Below are 22190 nucleotides of genomic sequence, written 5' to 3' on the forward strand. Positions count from 1 at the left end.
TTTTTTTCTCTATAGGGTTCACCCGAAACGGAGCCATGTGGCTCTCACCAATTATTCCAGACTTTTAAAACACATTCTTAATAGCAACTTACTGAACAGTAAGAATTTAAACTTTCACCCTGGTTATGTTATTCAGCAAATATTTTTATTGACAGCTTGCCATGTGGAAGTGCTTCAAAAAAAAAATTCAAATCACAACCTACTACTTAAAAATAATGTAACATACAGCCTAGAGAGGAGCTCAAACACAGCGGTAAAACTGTTAGCCTTGTTGCCTCCTAAGCACCTTTTGTGTTACAAGTCATGTGGTTTTCCATTAGTTTTCCCCTTCAGACTGCAAATTTCCCCTTCACACTGCAAATTCCTCATTGCCGGGAGACCATGTTTTAGTCTTATTTTATACATACTTAGTGTCGTGCTAAGCCCCGTGCTAAGCTAAAGCCCACCAATGTTGCGTGTGCCCAGGTGCCCTACTGCTTTGCCCCGCTTTCTTGCATCTCAGACTTTTAACACCAGGTAAGGATATCCTGAAAACTAAGCTACAGTTGGCTGATGCAAACACAATTAAGGGTTCTCAAGAGCTTTCGGGTACATAAACTGAAAAGGAGTGACCAGTCTCAGTTCAAAAATCCTCTATGGCCAGGAGCCTAAGGACACAAAGCAGCTGTTCCCACTCTCGGGGGTCCCGAGGAAGGAGAGGATGATGGGAGAAACGAAGAAACTACAAGCCCCAGCATGCAGTGCGCAATCTGGCTCCCGGAAAGAGGACTTTCGGGAGGTGCTGCCCGACCTCGGCCCTGAACGCGAGATGCTGACAATCGGCAGACCAGAATGTTTAGAATGAGGAAGACAAGCGGGTCGCTGCAAATGAACCCTTAAGTCCCGTATCCATGACGTTCGCAGTTTCGCTGGAGACCCCGGTATGCAGGACAGCGAAATTTCTGCGGGCTAACCCAGTCCGTCCTCGCCGGTACCAGACCTCCACGGTCCCAGAGCCTCCAGCGTTTCCTCTGGACGCCCGGGCCGGATATGATGTCTCCGTAGAGGAAGAAGGAAGAGGCGGAGCGGGGAACGGTGACGTCCTTCCAAGATGGCGGAGAGAGCGTGAAGAAACTGTTGCCCCTTGATTTGCTCTAGGTGAGTCTTTCTTCACGCTCCAGCTTGTCAATCCTGCTTTCTCCGGACGCGCCGTCAGGAGTGAGCAGGCTTCATGGAGTTTGAATTCAGGTCGAGGCGGAGATATTAACATGGAAAGCTTGGGCGAGGCAGCCCCGGTGTTGGCTTTGGCCACAACCTCTGCTGTGGGAACCCGAGGTAGTCGTGGGAGCTGGCCGAAGGGCAGTGCGGCAGAAGCCGGGAGAGACTGGCTTTGGTTGTCACTCTCCGTTGCCGTCGGGAGGGGGGATGAGAGGGGGTGTGGCCTCCTCCGGGCGAGTGACGGAACCTTGACAACTCTGGCTCTCTGCTCCTTCTCCGCCTCCTGGGCACCCGCCCCGCGTTTTGAAGCAACTCTGTGCACCACGGAAAACTAACAGGTTGTGGGGATTTGAGAGCGGTTTTAAAGAACTCATACTGTGTTTTTTTCCTCATCTGTCCAAAGGAGTCATTTCTTAGTGGTTTGTTAATTTTTTCCCCAACACATGCATGCGTACTGAGCTTGGAAGTCTGGAGGTTCTACTGCTGCAAAGCGTGAAATCTTGCGGTGCTTTTTTTTCAGCTCGTGGAAGTGTTTTCACGCATCGCCGTATATTGATGTGTCCAAACGATTGTGTTAGTTGGCCAAAGATAGACACTTAACCTTCAGCATTTTTAACTAATCTGTTTGATAAGAATTTTCTGTGGGGGCAGCAAGTGAGGACTTTATTCTTGTTCATGTTCTATGTCCCTTCTCCCCTTACCAATTGCTTGGGTGAAACGTTTGATGAAAACTTAGGGTTACTGACTTACTGTCTCTTTTTGTCTTTTAGAACAAGGGTAAAATTCCATTCTGATATCAAAATGCAGTATTCGCACCACTGTGAGCACCTTTTAGAGAGACTGAACAAACAGCGGGAAGCAGGTTTTCTTTGTGACTGCACCGTAGTGATTGGGGAATTCCAGTTTAAAGCTCATAGAAATGTCCTTGCCTCATTTAGTGAGTATTTTGGTGCGATCTACAGAAGCACTTCTGAGAACAATGTCTTCCTTGATCAGAGTCAAGTGAAGGCTGATGGATTTCAGAAACTGTTGGAGTTTATATACACAGGAACTTTAAATCTTGACAGGTAAAGTACACATTTTGTTTTCATTTCTAAAAGCTAGTCAACGGTCTTTAGAGCTAAAGTATATTTGTAGCTTTTCCATTCAGTCCCTTAACTTCATATATTGCTGTGCACAATGCTATTGTTGTTTTTAATAAAGATGTCAGTGTTACTGATTTGGGATGAACAGACTACATTTCTTAAGCGCAAAAAGCACAGATGCTAGTTAGTTAAAGCCTTTTTTTCTGACACGTTTGATTTATGTGCTGAAGCAAAACCTGCAGTTTCAGTTATGGAAACTTGAAGATCATACATAATGAATTCGAAGTGAATTCCAGTTTCCTTGGTCTTTATATTCCTCTGATCTTCTCTCTTCCTCACTCTGTCCCCTACCTCTTAACGTGCTTGAGGTAGTAGGGGAGTGTGGATGAAGAAGGATGATCCTCTGTGTTCATTTCATGTATTCCCATTTCTAACCATAGATAGCAATGTGCAGGACCTCTTCCTGATCTTGATTCAAGAAAATAATTTCCTTGGAGTGTAAATGGCAGTGACTCCTGTTACCTCTGTAAAGCTATTAGTACTAATGCTTACACCAGATACAAAGTGCTAGAATGCTTCTCTGAAACGCTTAATGCTGTCACTCCACTAACGGGAAGTAGGTTCTGAGGAATTTAATAATGCAGTCACTTGTGTCTCCCATGCATAGTGGACTGTATAATTAATTTAATCCTGATGAATTTACTAGTTGTGGAGGGAAAGGTAGAGGGGATAAAAGGAAAGAGAAACCAATCAAATTACTCCTGTCTTCTTTCCTCCATCTCTTATGGAAGTCATAATCTGACATAAACAGGTATGCTCTTTAGAATTAGATCTAGCCTGTCAGTCACTGTATGTCTTTGAGCAAGATGCAACCTCTGAGGGCCTCAGTTTCCCCATCTGTAAAAATGAGATTGTAGTAACTCCCTTGGTATTAGTGTGAAGATCAAGGATTTACTTGAAGGCCTACTTCCCACTGAACATTAGTTTCGTTTATTTTCTCTCTTCTACTCTCCTCTCTCCCTTTAACTCCACAATTTTTGGAGAAAAATCAGAAACAAAAGGAGACACCTGGAGAAACAAAAAGGAAACACCTGAAATTTTGCCGTCCACTGATAATTACTATTAACATTTTGATAAAAATTTTTCATTTTCCAGATGATCTCTATATATACACATAGATATTAAGCAGAATCCTTCTCTCTGTTTTACATTGCAACTTATTGTGGAAATATACTTCTTTAAAAAGCTAGAATCAAAATGTTCCTTAATTCTTTTGAAAAGGAAACACTATTTTTGAGTTATTTTTAAATTTTAACATAATGAGATTTTCAACTCAGTTCTCTGTGGGTTGATTAAAGGAACACACGAGTGTCAGATTAATCTACATGACAAATTATTTAAATTTACTGAATAGTTGACTCTACAGGTGCCTCATCTAAATATTTAGAGCACATTATGTAAAATAACCACAAAACCAGTGAATTTTGCTTGATCTTCAATTTAATAGTTTCCCATTCTCAATTAACTTTTACAAATAATCTTGAATTGATTTGAACACACTGAAGAGCAGCTTACTTTGAGCCTTCATGCAAAGCACCAGTGTGAAAGAGAGCCAGATTTTTGTTCAGTCTTTTTTGATACATACCTTTCCTGGGAACTAGTTGTTTGAGCCCCACCACAAATGTGAGAAGACTTACATCAAAAGTAGAAAGTGTATAATTCAGTGATTAAACTTAGTGAAGAAAGCAAATAATAGAGAATTAAGTGGACTCAGGAGCCAGATTACCTTGGTCAAATCTTACTCTAACCTCTGTGATCTTGGATGAATTACTTAATGTCTTTGTACATCTGAGCCTTCATTTGTACGTAAAATGGGATTATTACAGATTGCAGAGACCTGTCTTGAGGATTAAATAAACTATTCATGTAAAGCATTTAGCCACATACCTTGTAGCATGTAATTAAATGACTTTCAGTGACTGTTCAAAAGATGAAAGCAGGTTTGCAAGCACTGTAACTTCATGCTTGTAAACAAAAGCAGATTAGTCATTGGTGTAAGCAACTGCTGATTGGTTCTCTTAACTGTAACTGAGATTATAGTTTGTTTACGAAATAGATGAATAATTGGTATGAAATACTGTGTCAGTACTGAACAATTAGTGTGCATCACAGTGCTAGTTTATATTGGTCTTAAAGGCTACCAGACCTTGTTATGTGTTTGGTAGTTCACTGTATGGATCACTAAGCACAATTATAATTTGAGACCTAAGTATAATGAGTGATAAATTTGGTTTCATTCTAGTGCTGTCTCTCATTTATTGTAATAATAATAGACTATGTAAAAAAACTAATAAAAATGCTTAAGGACAAAGGTAACGTTTTTAGAAAGTGACAGTGCTACTGTATGCATGCTAAAAATATTTTGTATAAAAGATGAACAAGATTGTGTTTATATTTGGGCTATTTGTGTTATATCTTTGCAAATATAGAATTAACTTCATTACAAAGATCATCCGTTATGTATTCCAAAATTATAGCTAAGGGACATAAGAAATCTTTAATATTTTCTTATCTAGGGGAAAGACTCCATTTGCAAATAGATTATATTCTTAAAGTTTATTTATACCATATTTAGGAACTTTAGGTATATTTTCCTAGAGAATAAAATGTTCCCTAAACTTGTGATTAGGTTTCCAAACGGGCCTATAAATCTATTTAATCTATAATGAGCTGAGAAAATAACTTTGTGTATAATAAAAGGCACTTTTTTAAAAGCCAGTGGAAAACTAAATTTAAAAAGAGGAAACATACAGGTGCCACTTGAGGTAAAGAAGTTTTCATCAGTTGATGAGAAAATCGATAGAGATCTGTAAATACTGTAGTATACCTTCAAAGACCTGAGTGGTTCATGAGCTAGTTAATGTTTAATTTCATTTCAAATTTTACTCTTCTTAAAAAAAATAAAGATATATTAATAGCACTATAATTGTATTACCAGCTATGACTAAAACTTTTTTCTGGCTCATATAATCATGTGGGAAAAGGAAAAGATTTTTTAAAATTTTTTCTGAAGAGTTAAATAATATTTGGGGAAAAGAGCAGGAAGATTACTTGAAGGGTGTGTGTGTGTGTGTGTGTGTGTGTGTGTGTGTGTGTGTGTATGTATCCATCCTCAGATAATTATAAAAGGGTCCTATTTTCATGTTAATACCAACTCAACTCTCAGATTTTATAGCTAAGAAAAGCAAAGTGCCAACAGGTGCTGACTTACCCTAATTAGCTCACCTAGTAATGCCAGAGCCAGTGCTAGAGTAATCAAACAATTTTTCACTACATTGTAAACTTTTGGAGTGCAGGGACTATTTCTTATTTCTTAATATCCCTCTTAGTGTACCACACATGGTAGATGCTCAGTAAATACTGACTAGAATGTTGAACAGGGTGAACTTAAGTCTTTCTATATAGTTCTAATAATGACGGACTCTCCAACTAACATGGGTTGAGTATCACACACAGGCGGGAGGGTTGTTAGAGCTTTCTGAAACCTTGTTCCATTGAAGTGTAATCAGTAAACCAGCAGCACTGGCATCACCAGCAACTGTGTTAGAAATGCAGACACTTGGGTCCCGTCACAGATCTACTGAACCTGAATCCTCATTTAACAAGATACCTGGGTGACTCACATGCACGGGAAAGTTTGAGAAGCACCGTTAAAGTCCCTCACAGGGGAGCAGAGGAAGGTAGGAAACACTTTTTTAGACTCTTGCTGTTGCCAATCCCAGAAAAGGTAGTTGCTATCTGAATAGGCCTCAGGATGAATGGGAGGAGGCAATAAGTTGCCAACAGCTACTTTTGTGTTCCAAGTGTTTTTTAAAACACACACAAATTTTAACATTTTCTTATAGTGGTACATTTGTAGTTATGAGTAACCATTATTTTTCATCTTTTGAAGTTCTGTAAAACTGGAGATTTTTGCCTAAAGATTATTCTGAATGAGTGAATGAATTTCTGTAAATTTATTCTTTTAGTTATGCCTTTTTCATCATTCTGCTTCGTTAGGTCTTTAAAAGACATTGAAATATATGTGCAGCTCTATTTCACAAATAGTTTTTATTTGTTCAGAATATTGTCATTTAGCCTTGTTTCCTTACAGTTGGAATGTTAAAGAAATTCATCAGGCTGCTGACTATCTCAAAGTGGAAGAGGTGGTCACTAAATGTAAAATAAAGATGGAAGATTTTGCTTTTATTGCTAATCCCTCTTCTACAGAGATATCTAGTATTACTGGAAACATTGAATTGAATCAACAGACTTGTCTCCTTACTCTACGGGATTATAACAGTCGGGAAAAATCAGAAGCGTCTACAGATTTAGTTCAGGCAAATCCTAAACAAGGAGCTTTAGCAAAGAAGTCATCTCAAACGAAAAAGAAGAAGAAGGCCTTCAACTCCCAGAAAACAGGACAGAATAAAACAGTGCAATATCCCAGTGAGATTTTAGAGAATGCATCTGTTGAATTATTCTTAGATGCAAATAAATTGTCCAGTCCTGTAATAGAACAAGTTGCACAAAGAAATGATAATTCAGAACTCGAGTTGACATCAGTTGTGGAAAATACTTTTCCAGCACAAGATATTGTGCAAACTGTTACAGTGAAACGGAAACGTGGAAAATCACAGCCAAACTGTGCTCTGAAAGAACATTCTATGTCTAATATAGCCAGTGTCAAGAATTCTTATGAGCTGGAGAGCTCTGGGGAAGAGCTGGATCAGAGGTATTCCAAGGCCAAGCCAATGTGTAACACATGTGGGAAAGTGTTTTCAGAAGCCAGCAGCTTGAGAAGGCACATGAGAATACATAAAGGAGTTAAACCTTATGTCTGCCACTTGTGTGGAAAGGCATTTACGCAATGTAACCAGCTGAAAACGCATGTAAGAACTCATACAGGTAAGACTGGTTTGTGGGAGATATAATTGCTTTTATACTGTGACTGAAATAATATTTTTGTACAGTACATATTAATATACAGTGTTGACTGTGACCAACATTTGGTATATACTTGTATTCACAAAAATATTTGTTTAGCATGTTAAGACTGTTGAAAATTTCTTTGTAATTGTGACCAAGTATTTAATGGCTATTTTGTTTTATTGCAGCTGATACTCTGAAGTCCTAATGTATGACCTGTGTATACCATTTTCCTTCATAGTTAAAATGAACATATACTTGATTCTAGCTTGCTAAGTATTTAACAGAGACAAAGATTAAGAGAACTGATAAAGGGGAAAAGTAATTACAACTCAGTACAGTTCTCAGATTTTGCCAGTACATCTCACCTCCTGCTTCCTAATCTTTGTCAACTTCTGAACACGTTTCTTAGCATTACATACACATTTCATTCTTCAGCCTCTGCATTTACTTTTGTTTGGTACACTTAGATTTGTACCTTTTAAGATGCAATATGTATTTCTTTCATTGACCACCTTTTCACTATTATGAATTGAGAAACATTGATTTCTTTTAATTCTATCAAGGTTTTGATAGTTGATCTGGAAGAAAGGTTCTGTTTGCTTTGTTACTTCTAGCAGTTAACAATTTCCGAGTACTGAAAATAGTACTGTTGATGAACTCTTTTGAAAGCCTATGTGGCTTAAGCAACTAAAACAATATCTCCTTTTAAATATAAATTTTATTTGCTTGTTCTTTTAGGTGAGAAGCCATACAAATGTGAATTATGTGATAAAGGATTTGCTCAGAAATGCCAGCTAGTCTTCCATAGTCGTATGCATCATGGTGAGGAAAAACCCTATAAATGTGATGTATGCAATTTACAATTTGCAACTTCTAGCAATCTCAAGATTCATGCAAGGTAAAAAAAAAAAAAAAAAAAAAAGTTGTTTGATCTTTGAGTCTGGTATTCACCTTAGTCTTATGAATAGACTACTGTGTTAGTATTCAAGACGGTAGAGTTCTAATTGTGGTTCTACCATTAAATTTTCTTAGCATAGTGAAGGAACCAGAGGAAGCCATGGTGGCTGGAGGGGAGTAAGTGAAGGAGAGAAATAAGATCAGAATGAGAAATAGGTGATATGATCTTGCTTGCATTTTTTTTTTTTTTTATCTTGCTTACATTTTAAGGGGTGGCTCTGGCTGCTATATTGGAAAACAATTGTAAGATTGCAAGAATGGAAGCAAAATTAACAGGAAGCTATAGATAAAATCCAAGTGAGAGTGATGATGATTTAGGCCACAGTGATGGCAATGGAAGAGATAAGTAGTAGTCAGATTCTGGACATATTTTTAAAGAAGTTGCCGCAGATTGGATGTGGGGTATGATAGAAAAGAGGGTAGAATCAAAGATTCTGAGATTTATAGCCTGAGCACATGAAAAGATGGAATTACCATGAACTGAAATGGAAGAGAGTTGTGGATAGAGCAGTTTAAGAGGGTGTGTAGGCATTTTGAGCAGAGATCTGAATATGTTAAATTTGAGCTCTTAGTCATCTGAATGGAGATGTACAATAGACAGTTGGTTATGTAAGTCTGTAATTCAGGGGACTGGTTTGAGCTGAAGATACAAATTTGGGAGTCTTCAGCATATAGATAATATTTAAAGCTGTAATACTGAATGAGGTCACCAAGAAAATGAATGTGGATAGAGAAGCAATCAAAAGGACTGAATCATGAGGCACTCTAATCTTAAAAAATTCCGGGAGATAGTCAAGAGGTGATTAGCCAATATAGGAGGAAAACCAACAGTAGACTGCCCTGGAATCCAAGTGAAGGAAATTATTCCAGAAGAGAACAATCAGTTTTGTCAAATTTGGTGATAGAGAGGTGAAGATTGAGACTTAACTGTTGGATTTACCAAAGTGAGAGGTCAGCAGTGCTCTCAACAAAAGCAATGTTAGTTGTGACTAGTAGAGAAAAATTAAAGTGGAACAGTTGGAGACTCAAATTTTTGATAAAGAGGAGCCAAGAAATGGAGGAGCAAGAGAGGTCAAGGTTTTTTTGTTTTGTTTTGTTTTTATGTTTATTTTTGAGAGAGAGAGAGCCAGAGTGTGAGCAGGGGAGGGGCAGGGAGAGAAGGAGACACAGAATCGAAAGCTGGCTCCAGGCTCTGAGCTGTCAGCACAGAGCCCGACGCGGGGCTTGAACCCACTAACCTCTAGATCATGACCTGAGCCAAAGTCCGATGCTTGACTGACTGAGCCACTTAGGTGCCCCAAAGGGTCTTTTTTTTAAAGATCAGAGACATCAGTATATTTGTATGGGAAAAAGGAACTGTGGAGGAAATTATAGGAGTGTTACCATTGAGTAGGAAAGAGATAATATCTTAAGTATGCAAATGGGAGTGTTTGGATTCAGATGAATTGTCACCCTCCTGTTAGAGTTAATGAGAACAACAGATACATAGGTACAGATGCCTATAGGTGGAAGGTTGAGATGGTAGAAATTTTCTTCTGATTGCTTAAATTTTTCTCAGTAAAACAGGAAGCAAGGACATCAGCTAAAGATAAGGATGGATGAGGAGTTGCTGGAGGTTTAAGGAAAGAGTTTTAAAGAGTGAGTGAATGGACAAGTGAAAATAATTGCCTGCGGTATTAGGGACACACTTGACAACCATATAAAGATGACGGCAAAATTTTTTTAACTTACCTTAGAACTAATGTTTTGATAACATTATGCCAAAACATTTATTTTTGATTTGTATACATTGAAACTGTTGATTTTAAGTATATATTCTTGGTCTGTTAATATGAAATAAAATACTACATGAAAAATTGTATAAAAAATGCTTATTATATAGATTGGATCCAAATTGTTTTACTTACCACTATATAACTTTATTTATTTACTAATAGGAAGCATAGTGGAGAGAAGCCATATGTCTGTGATAGGTGTGGACAGAGATTTGCTCAAGCCAGCACATTGACCTATCATGTTCGTAGGCATACTGGAGAAAAGCCGTATGTGTGTGATACTTGTGGGAAGGCATTTGCTGTCTCTAGTTCTCTTATCACTCATTCTCGAAAACATACAGGTAAGAATTTGACAGAGATGTTTAAAATAAGGAAAGTTGTAAAAAGAAAGGGAAATTGAGCCCTTACAGAAAGTAGATTATAGATTTTGTTGTGTATCTGTTGTGTGTGTGCTTCTTGAAGCCTTTTGTGTTTGTGGTTTTCACATAAATATTAGCTATAAAAGCAGACTTATTTTCTAAGATAGTACACAGTGGATGGAATTTTTTAATTATGTAACTATATACGTTAAAAATCAGGTAATTTTGACGGTATATAAACTTGAGTTGAAATGTATTTTATGACCTTAGAAAAACCCCATTAGCCTCTTGTTTCACTTCCCTTGGATAAAACAGTAGAGTGAAATTAAGGGGTGAAGATGGGTTTAGGTAGAACATTGATTTTTATGACTTTTCCTGTGCAGACATTCTGAGATTCACAAATTAAACAGCTACTTCAAGTGCAAAATACCAGTTTTGAAGCACGTTGTACTCAAAGATTTTCAGTTTTGATAGAGTACCTCTTAAAATAGGTCTTTCCTAAATAATTTTTTTCCTCTTAATAATATAGTAGATAGCAAGAACTAAAGTCCTGGATTGATGAATTTTTAATCACGTTTGTAATCATAAAAATTGAACTTCTTGCCCAACTCTAGTCTACTAGAAGGATGTTTGCAGAAAGTTTTATTATATGAAAAGCATCAGGTTACATGAACAGTGTAATTACTAATCTAAGTTGGATCACACTGAAGATACCTCTAAAATACAATATAAAGAGGTTTTAATTCAGTATTTTAGAACAGGTTACTTTAGATTATTGTAATTGATAAAATATTATATTGGTATAGTACACCACTTCGCTATCTTTTATTTTCCATCTAGGTGAAAAACCATACATATGTGGTATTTGTGGGAAAAGTTTTATTTCCTCAGGAGAGCTCAACAAACACTTTCGATCCCATACAGGTCTGTGTTTAGGGAGAACGTATTATTTTTTGTTCTCTCTAATTTCTTTTTATGTAAACCTTGACTTTTAAACCATTATGGACTATATGGTTTCTAGTCGTACTCTACCTATAGCAATATTTTAATGTATAACTATCAACTTTCTGTTTGCTTTGTTTCTTTAGTTATTTGGAGTAGTGTTAATTAAGTTGGGTCTAGAATTGTATAGATTTTCTAAAAAATATGCCAGATAGTAATAGTTTTTAGATGACTTAGATTAAATTGCAAAGATGTACCAAGAAATGAAAAGGAATATATAATACCAAGATAATACTAGATTTTCTTATCAAGTAGTGTTCAGTAAGCAAGTTTTTAGAATGAATGTTAGAATTGACATGTTTCTTGTAAGAATATTGTATAATATGAAGAAAATATGGAACAAAAAAAAATTAAAACAAGGGAAAATGCCACTTTGAAGATGGACTCTTTTCATTTTCTTTGTCATTTTAAAAATTATTTCTCGCTATTCCTATCTAGAATACTATGAGCCCCTAGTAGACATTTAATAAATTTATTGGCGGCTTCTCTACTCTTAGGCTTCATAGTTTGTAAACCATGGAACAGTTCTTATTCGAAGGAATTGTAATTTTGTAGCATTTTATTCTGTCACTGTTTGTACAGGATTTTCTAATTTGTAGGCTGCCAGAAAGCAGAAATATTTACATATTTTCCCCCAGCTGTTCCTCTTAGTATCTGGCACATAACTGGCACTCACTAAATGTCTAATAGTAATAAGAGTAAGTTAAATTTCTCTTAACAAAAGGGCTCAATTTTTCCTGAAATGGGGATGCTTAGTATAACAGAGCGCCTAATGTGTATGGAAGTTTTTGTTTGACTATATTATAACCACGTGACTAAATGGTAATTTGAAACTAAACTTAAACAGTACAGTAATGTTTACACTGCATTCGTAAACATTGATATTTTTGTCTTAGCTTCAAAAATATTGAGTTTAAACTTTTTAACTTGCTTTTCAGGAGAAAGGCCATTTATCTGCGAATTATGTGGAAATTCTTACACAGATATTAAAAATTTAAAGAAGCACAAAACAAAAGTCCATTCCGGTAAATGTTTGTGTTTTTTTAAAAATTTAGGGCTCTCGGCGCCTGGGTGGCGCAGTCGGTTAAGCGTCTGACTTCAGCCAGGTCACGATCTTGCGGTCCGTGAGTTCGAGCCCCGCGTCAGGCTCTGGGCTGATGGCCTGGAGCCTGTTTCCGATTCTGTGTCTCCCTCTCTCTCTGCCCCTCCCCCATTCATGCTCTGTCTCTCTCTGTCCCAAAAATAAATAAACGTTGAAAAAAAAAAAAAATTTAGGGCTCTCATAATGGTGCTACTCCTAAAATGTTGAGATGCACATTATAACAGTTTAAATTAGATACATATTTTTAAAAACTAGATAAATACATATTAGGAAGGTAGCTTTATAATTTGTAGATAAGTTCACTAGAAATTTCTTTCCATATTGACCATCTAATAAACAGTACTTGAAATATTTCCTCTTTTAAAAACCTGATTTATGAAGTTACAAGAAAGAAAGAATATATAAACAAAACGTGTATCACTATTCTCCAGACTAGAGTCTGGGTTACCTGGGGATTAGTTATGTGACAAAAAAGGCATCATGAACACATGAATCCAGAAACATGTAAGAGGAAGTAGGGAAATGGGTAGCTCCAAACTGTTACATAAAAATGAAAAGCCAGACTATAAAATTTAAGTCTGTTGCTTAAAATGAATCCTTGAAAAAGTTTCACTATGTTTGTCATAATTAAAAACAAAATACTAGGCTTCTTCAGTGTATAGAGATGTTAACAAGTCTTTGATAGTAAACAGCGACATCATAAGGATTAAGTAACATATGAAAACTGCAATGTGAGTAATTCAACAAACATTAAATGCCTCTGCCTCCAAAGTACACATAACTGCAGAATAATACGAAGTTGAAAAACGCACAGTCTTAGTCCTCAAAGAGTTTACAATCTGGTGTAGGAGATGAGAAATCTAAATATATAACTGTGATTACAAGACAAAATATAGGGTATAAGTAGAGACAGAAGTGCTAAAGAAGAGATTAAGTCCTTCTGAGGTGAGTACTGGAAAAACTTAATTCTAGGAAACTTGAAGGAGAGAGAGGGGTTCAGAGAATGGAGATGGGAAAAGGAGGGTTCCTCCCAGGCAGAGAGAATATTGTAAAGGGAGTCACCGGGATAAGGAAGTGCAGGTTGTATTGGCTGGTTGAACTGAAGAGTAATTAGGCAAGAACAGAATTCTAGTTTTATGAAAGCAAATATGCAGTTTTATCTAATGAAACAGATTGAAATCATGTAAAAACTTTGGGGTGGCAGAAGCATGGTAAAGCTCATGGAAAATTTGAAGGCAAAAGTGTATCATAATCGGTGTGATAATTTATGCCCTTGAGCAGAATTTCTCACTTCTGAAAAATATACAAAAGTGCTGTATCTCTGAACTTGAACTCAGAATAGTATGAACTACTCATTAATACGTTCAGAGAACAAATCTGTTATGTGTATAGCACTATTATTAAGTACTTTGAAGGAATCAGAGAAGTATAATTTGACATTTACCCTTGAGGAGTTTAGTCTGAGAATAGAGGCCATACCAGTATGAAGCAGAATGTTCAGTAGCAATAAGAGACAGATGTCGCAAGGTAGTATACAAAAAATTGACAAGTGAGTGATAAAATAGGTAACAGCTCGCCCTTGTCTAGAACAGTTAAATCCCTTTTAAGTTCAAGTTGGTGCTTAAACCTAAGCTTGAGGCCCATATTGGACTTGTGTAAATAATGAGGGTAAATCAGTATAAGAGAAACAGCATGAGTAAAGCTGTGGAGGTTGGAATGTAAGTTCTGGGAATGGTAAGCAGATTTAGTCTATCTAAGAGTTTTTGTTTTGTTTCCAAAGATAGCATAAATTTCTTTCTCTTCTATTTCAGGTGCAGATAAACTTCTAGATTCTAGTATAGAGGATCATCCGTTGAATGAACAAGATTCTATACAAAAAAGTCCTTTATCAGAAACACTGGATGTGAAGCCTTCTGATATGACTTTACCACTATCTCTTCCTCTTGGAACTGAGGACCACCACATCCTTCTGCCTGTCACAGATAACCAGTCGCCTACATCAGATACGTTGTTGAGATCAACTGTGAATGGGTATTCAGAACCACAGTTGATTTTTTTACAGCAATTATACTGACTTTGTGAGGAATATGGAATTGCTAAGACGTCTTTGGTAGTAAACATAAACATCTCTGGTAAGGTGCATATATTCATATTAAATTAGCATTCATTTGAGTTGTGACCATTATTTTCCATTCAGCTGAAGTAAACACCTGATGCTGCATCATAACTGCAATGCTTGTTTTGATTTTTGGCTTCTATGCCTAGATTATAAACATGACATGTTAAGGAGTGAGTTATACTAACGTAGCACTATTTTGAATGGATGAGTTTTTTCTCTTAGAGCTGCCTTAATTCATTTTTATTTTGCATTTTAAATTGCTTTTCATTTATTTAAGTGGAATCTTTCCATTTATATGAGTCAGTTTTGACCTGCGGGATTTTTTAGTTTTTTCCCCTCAAAATTTAAGCAAAATCTATGATAGTATCAGGCCAATAGTGTTGCTGTACCAAGTCCCATAGACCAGTACATAAACTGGGGGGGGAAAGTGAATTTTCATTCTTCTACTTAAGAGAATTTAGGTACTGAATAAGAATTGTGCTGTTTCTCTATTAATATATTCCATTGGAGGTAACTTTTCTAATGACACAAAAAGAAGTGTTTTTCTTAAAAGCTAGAAAACTGTATATACATTTTTGTTCATTTAGGCCTCAGAATTCTGGAGAAAAGCAGTGATCAGTACTTTTGAGTTATCCAAGACTACATTTATTTGCAAAATGAGTTTTAAATAGATCATATGGTATTTTTATCTTAATAAAGACAGCTTCAAAATTTGATTCAGGTTATGTTTTAATAGGTTTCTAGATTACTGGAGATGAGGAAAATACGAATTTTGAAGATTTTTGATAAGCCTTGCTACACCTGTTACGCACTTTTTAAAATACTAAGTTCCAAAAAGAATTTTTTAAACGTAAACCTAATGTGAACGCTAAATCACTTGGCTTCTCAATTGACACATTGTAATTATATAAAGAATTAAGAAATTAGCTTCATTTATCAGTGAACATTTGACTTACCAGAAAGCCAGTTTGCTAAATATTTTACATTTTTCTATAAGTTTTGAGTTTAAAATTTTATGAATCAAACCACAACATTTGGTTGTTGTCAGACTGCCTACAGTAGTCTGTCTTCTTCTTACTGAATGTAAAAAATTCAGTATCATTCTGATATTTACTTCCCCATCCCACTTTTCCCACATAATTCGTTTATATTACTGCCTGATCTTTGGACATTAAATTACCAGTTCCACAGAGTCAGTTCCTATGCTGCTGATCAAACACCATGGTGACATTATTTCTTATTTCTGCCATGCATTAGTTGTGGCTTATTTGTTTTCTGTAATAAAGTTAATGTGGGGTTTGGGGTTTTTTTGATATTGGTTTCCTTAATTGAATTTTCTCTGGCATCCTAGTCAGAAGAACCAACTAGAAGAGGATGTAATGAGACTACTTAATTCTTGTACACTGTAGAGATGGCCACCGTTTCGCAGCACACTCACCATTTTCGCAGTAGTTTGCCACCAGTGGGACTGACTTCACAGTTTGAAATATTCCCTTTGTGTAATATACATCAAACTTAGGATTTAACTATTTATCTAAGAAATCTAATTATGCTTGTGTATTAATATGCTGGGTTTAAATACAATTTACAAAGTTATAAAATGTTCAACTAATCTATTCTGGCTTAAATTCAATAGGAATTTATTGGAATGTGAAGAAATTAAAGAAAATTAAAAGACTCAGCCTCTTTAAGAAGTCTGCTGAAATGGAGAGGTTATATTTAATTCACATCTTCATTAATCCAAGCATCTAAAGAATAAAATTTCAAAAATGGCTACAGTGATGTCAAAATTTTATGAGAGCTGTAGTTACCAAATTTCTTCTAATAATGGTAATTAGCATTTTATATAGATTAGTCCTCAGATTTATTATTTTTAATATTATTGGATTGGAATGGGTAAGGTTGATTTACTGTGTTTTTTCTCCATCACGTTATCTGCTTCATAACTAAAATACTTTCTTTTAAAATTGACATGTCTCGATGGTCTTCCAGAGTGACATGTGAGAAATCTTGAAGGCTGAGGTCCCTGTCTTGTCATTCTTCTCATAATGCTATACAATTTTTTATGATCATATGCTTATATTTTAGTTGTATCTGGTGTCATTTTAACACTCAATTACCGTTTAAATAAGTCCGGTTTTAAATATATTTGTTACAATGCAGTTTTGGGAAAGGTCTATTCTTAACTAAATATTATTACGTTTTTGCAAGTGTTTAGGATGTTGAAGCTCTCACTGAGAAATTATTTTCTAAAATAATTTTGTATGTATTAGATTATTCCTACTGTATTGTTAGATTTTAGACTTTTTAAAAAGAAACCATAGATTATATATAAATGATTTTTTGCTGTTTTTAAATGGTACTTGTTTTATGTTTAATTTCATAGGATAATTTTGATAGACAAATTTTAGAAAAAAAATTTTTTAATGGTTCTGATGTTCTATTGCAAAAGTAGTTTAGCACTTCTGTATGTTTCAGTTCTACAGAAACTGTACGAGTGAGAGTAGTTGAAGTGTACATGTATAAAAACAATGTACATATACTTGTTTTTAAAAATATCCTAGAATAATAGTTCTAACATTTAATGCATATCAGAAACATTTTAAAATAACACTATCCCAGTCCCACCCCACCTTAGTCTTACTAAATCATACAATCTGTGGGATATATATGATGGAAAAGCCCCATAGCAGATTTTAATGTAACCAGACATTGAGAACCAATATCCTAAATGTTTCTTGGTGTTCTTTTGGAAAGCATTTAAAAATGAAGCTCTTGATACAAATTTCCATCTTGTACTTAGATTTTAAGTCTTTAGAACTTTACTAGAAATACCACCAAGTAAAAAGAAATTGTATTTTAATGCAATTTCTGTATATTCTACATTTTTACTCTTTATTTATAAACAACTTGGAGTTTTAGTTATTGGAGCATTAATTTTTTTTTTTTTTTTTTTGGTGGAGCATTAATTTCTTGAGACAATGATATGGTTACTCTTTTGTCCTCTGCAACCCCTGCCCCCCATTCATTCAAGAGAAATTTGGGGGGGCATATGGGTGGCTCAGGCGGTTAGGTGTCTGACTCTTGATTTTGGCTCAAATCATGAACTCATGGTGATGAGATTGAGCACTGTGTAAGGCTCCGCGCTGGGCATGGAGCCTGCTTAATATTCTCCCTCTCCCTCTGCCCCTTCACTGCATGTGCGCATGCTCCCATGCGTGCACTTTCTCAAAAAAGAGAGATTTGGTTTATTTGTTTAAGGAATTAGATCATTATCATGTAAACATAATAACCACCCAGAAGTAGGGTATTTAATATCGAGAAGAATGCACTAAAATAAATACCATAGGTGTGAATAGATACCTGGATTAAAATGTCTGGCCAGTATTTCAAATGCTAGAAAATTATTGAAATCAATACATAAACCTACAAAGATAAATAAACTAAATACCACCCTAAGTCAGATGGGAAGGAAAAGCCTGAATATAACTGGCAGTAAACAAGACAATGTCAAGTGTTACAGGGGAAGGCAAGAAAGAAAATATTGAGCAGTCAACCAGAGTTGAATGGGCAGAAAAAGGGCCATTACTCCCATAGATAGGCAAACAAGAAGAAATGGATGATAGGAAGGAATGTGCACACAGCTAACTGAAATAGGCAGAATGAAAAAAGTATGAAACAGGGAGGAGTGAAAGACATGTCCAGTGCCTCCATCATCTTACATGAAATAGTCCTCAGTCCTCTGCCTGTGCTGAGGAGTAGGATTGGATAGCCAGGTTTATAACCCATGATCTCACACACCCAAGCACAGTTGACTGCTGAAGGGCGGGGATTAGATAGCCACATTTATAACACATGATTCCATACTATGTCCACAGCTAACCAAACACTTTACCAGGGAGAAACAATTCTTAGGCCCGACTGAGCGGTTAGATTCTCAAGAATATGAGTTTTGAAATTCAGAGACTGTTAGGTTTTGGTATACATGTGAGTGAAAAGATCGTTTAGAACTGGCCCAGAGTCAGTGAAGCAAGCCAGAGTCTACAGGAAATTATGAATAAGCAGAGAAAGCTGATCTGTAGAGTGAAGCAAGGGAGTGAAATCAGTTCACAGAACCAGCCACTAATTCCCTGTGAGAGAGGTGTGGCCTTGGTTTCTGGCTTTGCAGTCCCATTCTTTAAGTAGCACAGTGTTGTGCTTCATTTCCTTGTCCCTGGGTGCCAGTGATTTTTTTTCCCCTGTTAGTTCCTTAAGGTAAATCCTTTTCTTAAACAGGCATGAATGAATCAGTGTCTTTTCCTTGCAGTTAGATAGCTCCAACTTAGACACCTAAGTTTTGATCCTTAATGATTGAGAAGATGGTGATCCCACTAACTGTGATAGGGAAGATAAGAGGCTTATAAAAGAGAAGACTTTAGTGGCTCCTGGGTGGCTCAGTCGGTTAAGCATCTGACTTCGGCTCAGGTCATGATTTCACAGTCCGTGAGGTCAATCCCTGTGTCGGGCTCTGTGCTGACTGCCTGGAGCCTGCTTCAGATTCTGTGTCTCCCTCTCTCTGACCCTCCCCCGTTTATGCTCTGTCTTTTTCTGTCTCAAAAATAAATAAATACTGAAAAAAAAGTTAAAAAAAAGAAGACTTTATTTTAGGTGCACTGAGTTTGGTGATAAAACAGCCATGTGACAATGTCTAGCTGTAGTTGGAAATGGAGCCTTAAGCCCAGGAGAGGTTAGAGCTAAAGATACAGATCTTATAGCATAAGACTGATAATTATTGTGATAGAAATGATTCAGGCAGCCCTAGGAGATGGTACAGAACGAAAGATGAGGAAACAGTCTTCAGGGAAATACATTTAAAGAATGAGCCAAAGATGGGGTGCCTGGATGGCTCAGTTAGTTAAGCGTCCAGTTTCGGCTCAGGTCATAATCTCACACCTTGAGAGTTTGAGCCCCATCGATTGAGAGCCTGCTTGGGATTCTCTCTCAAAGAGAGAAAGTGAGGGAGAGAGGGAGGCAGGGAGGGTGGAAGGAAGGAAGGAAAGGAGATACAAAGTGATGAAGAAAATCGGGGTGCGGCAAGTTTCACAAGGACAAAAGTGGCTTTACACCAGTCATATGGCACAGAGAAATTAAATAGGTGCAAATCAAAGACAACTTTAGGTTGGGTAATTGAAGCATGATGATCCTTTGAGAAGGCAGTTATAGTAAGCTTAGGTGGATATGGTTTGAGTGGTAGCTAAGATCGAATACTACTATTTAGCTTGAAAAGCAGAGTGTAGATCAAGATCAGTTTTTGTCAAACATGTAAAAAATATCAAGCACTTTTTTTGTTTTCAAACTTGAAACATCACAAAATGAAGAGTATAATATTTGTAACACCATAATCAAGAGGCTGTATTTGAGCCTGAAATTAAAGGATGGTATGAGAAAAATGGAAACATACACATGGTCACAGATTTATTCATGGTTCAGATGTGCAGAGGAAATAGAGTATTCTGACAGAATGTGCATGTGTTTACTCTTGAGCTCCCACCCAGTGGGAAGTCTGGAAAAAATTAACCTTTAGTCCCAGCCAATTTAAAACTTAGTCTAATATAAAGGAGATACAATTTGTAATATTTTAAGGTAATGCTTAAACTTTTGGAAAAATGCTGTCTTATTTCTGCCCTTTGTCTTCTCTTTAAACTGGTGTCCAGCTATACGGAGGGTGCTTACATGACATAATGGCATCAGGGAAGACCATGTGTTCAGGTCTTCATTCTCTGGGCATCCTACTGGCCTCTGATGCAGTAGGCAACAGCTTGTAAAATAGGTGATCAGATTTTTCCTAGCTTGGTCAGAGCCTGGTGGTTCTTGACTGAATTGGCCTCGCCTTAGTTTTAACAAATGTGGAGAACTCAGACTTCTGCTGCTCTGTCTCAAGCAGGCCAGTGTAGATCAGGTTGCAGGTTTAACCTGTGCCACCCCACCACAGGCTTGAAGTAAGCCTGTTTGCCTGCCATTCATGAACTTGCTTCCCACTCAGCTAGCTACCTTCTGAAGGTAGCTAGCTACCTTCCCTTGGGAGAATGTAGAAACTTGGGGGGGGGGGGTCCCTTCTCTTCCACACAGGAACAGAGATTAGCCTGGACAGGCAGATCTCGTTACCAAGGTTTATTTTCTTGTGACTGTTTCCTAGACTGACGAGAGGCCACCTCGTTCCAGAATCTGGTAGACTCCTCTGCTACCCAGCATATTACAGAATACTTCAAAGCAATAAAAGACTATTGCTACATTAAACATAAGTAAATCACACAGACACAAAGGGTGTAAGATTCCTTTTCTATAAAATACAGAAATAGGCAAAACTGTTACTGTGGTGTTAGAAATCACGAAAGTGGTTGCCTGTTGGAAGAAGGTTGGAGGCACTTCTGGGAAGCGTGTGGTGTTTACTATCTTTATTTAAGTTGCGGCTGACACAGGTGGGTTAGCATCTCTTCACTTAAGATTTGTGTACTTTTCCATATGATTGCTCTACTTGCGTTTAAAAAGGTACATACTTAAAAAACTGAAGAATGAGAAAACCAGAGCATTGTTTCTTAAACTTTAATAGATTAAAGATGACCTGGATTGTAAAAATGCGGATTCCCCAGACTGTCCTCAGAAAATTTGATTCAGTAGGTCTCACTCTAAGAAATCTGTAGGTTTAACATTTGCCCCAATGTGTTCTGATGCTCCACATTTTAAAAATGCTGATTTAGCATCTCTAGTTTAATGAACGTAACTCTCTGGACAGACATTCAGGTATATGAGGTTTGTCATATTAATTGTTGCTCAAGTCTGAATTTATTGGATCTCTAATTGCTGGGACCAATTTCCTCACTAGCTTAATGTTTTACAGATGTAATGACAGTTGTTTAAAATGTTCCTAAGTTTTCCCATAGCTTAGTTTTATTGCATCCACTGAATTCTGCAGTTTTTCAAATTTGATTAAAAAACATAAAATTTTATTCACTTTCTATTGCATTTTTTTTTTAATTTTTTTTTTCAACATTTATTTATTTTTGGGACAGAGAGAGACAGAGCATGAACGGGCGAGGGGCAGAGAGAGAGGGAGACACAGAATCGGAAAGAGGCTCCAGGCTCTGAGCCATCAGCCCAGAGTCTGACGCGGGGCTCGAACTCACGGACTGCGAGATCGTGACCTGGCTGAAGTCGGACGCTTAACCGACTGCGCCACCCAGGCGCCCCTTTCTATTGCATTTTTAACAATACAAAAACACTTGATTTTTCTGAGATATACAGCCTTTTATTTTTATTTTTATTTATTTTTTAATTTTTTTAACATTTATTTATTATTGAGAGATAGAGCATGAGCAGGGGAGGGGTAGAGAGAGGGGAGACACAGAATCCGAAGCAGGCTCCAGGCTCTGAGCTGTCAGCACATAGCCCAACTTGGGTCTCAAACTCACTGAGATCATGACCTGAGCTGAATGAAGTCAGTGGCCTAACCAACTGAGCCACCCAGGCGCCCTGAGATATACAGCCTTTTAGATACAGATATTTAGTTTTAGATTATTCAGCATGTAATAATGTTAAAAGAACTCTATAAAAAAAACCAGTCTTTATATCTGCATAGCAGAGATC

General features: G+C 36.8%; 1 protein-coding gene across 3 annotated transcripts; it reads left to right on the forward strand.

Annotated features, from left to right (window-relative positions):
• The first annotated feature begins 1060 nt into the window (after window positions 1-1060).
• Window positions 1061-16341, forward strand: MYNN (myoneurin). 3 transcript variants are annotated; one of them, XR_006965691.1, is made up of 9 exons: window positions 1061-1137; window positions 1968-2264; window positions 6436-7229; window positions 7992-8151; window positions 10148-10326; window positions 11185-11268; window positions 12285-12371; window positions 14260-14580; window positions 16204-16341. XR_006965691.1 is itself a non-coding variant. In XM_047099595.1 (8 exons), the coding sequence occupies exons 2-8, from the start codon at window positions 1999-2001 to the stop codon at window positions 14520-14522; spliced, it is 1833 nt and encodes a 610-aa protein (XP_046955551.1). In that variant the 5' UTR covers window positions 1061-1137; window positions 1968-1998; the 3' UTR covers window positions 14523-16341. The 3 variants fall into 3 exon arrangements, 2 of the variants coding, with proteins under 2 accessions (XP_046955551.1, XP_046955552.1); XM_047099595.1 differs by having other exon boundaries at window positions 14260-16341; XM_047099596.1 differs by lacking the exon at window positions 11185-11268 and having other exon boundaries at window positions 14260-16341.
• Window positions 16342-22190: the final 5849 nt, after the last annotated feature.

Source organism: Lynx rufus, unplaced genomic scaffold (genome assembly GCF_022079265.1).
Source record: "Lynx rufus isolate CCGP_SWC_20201006 ecotype Redwood Valley unplaced genomic scaffold, mLynRuf1.p SCAF_5, whole genome shotgun sequence".
NCBI lineage: Eukaryota > Metazoa > Chordata > Mammalia > Carnivora > Felidae > Lynx > Lynx rufus.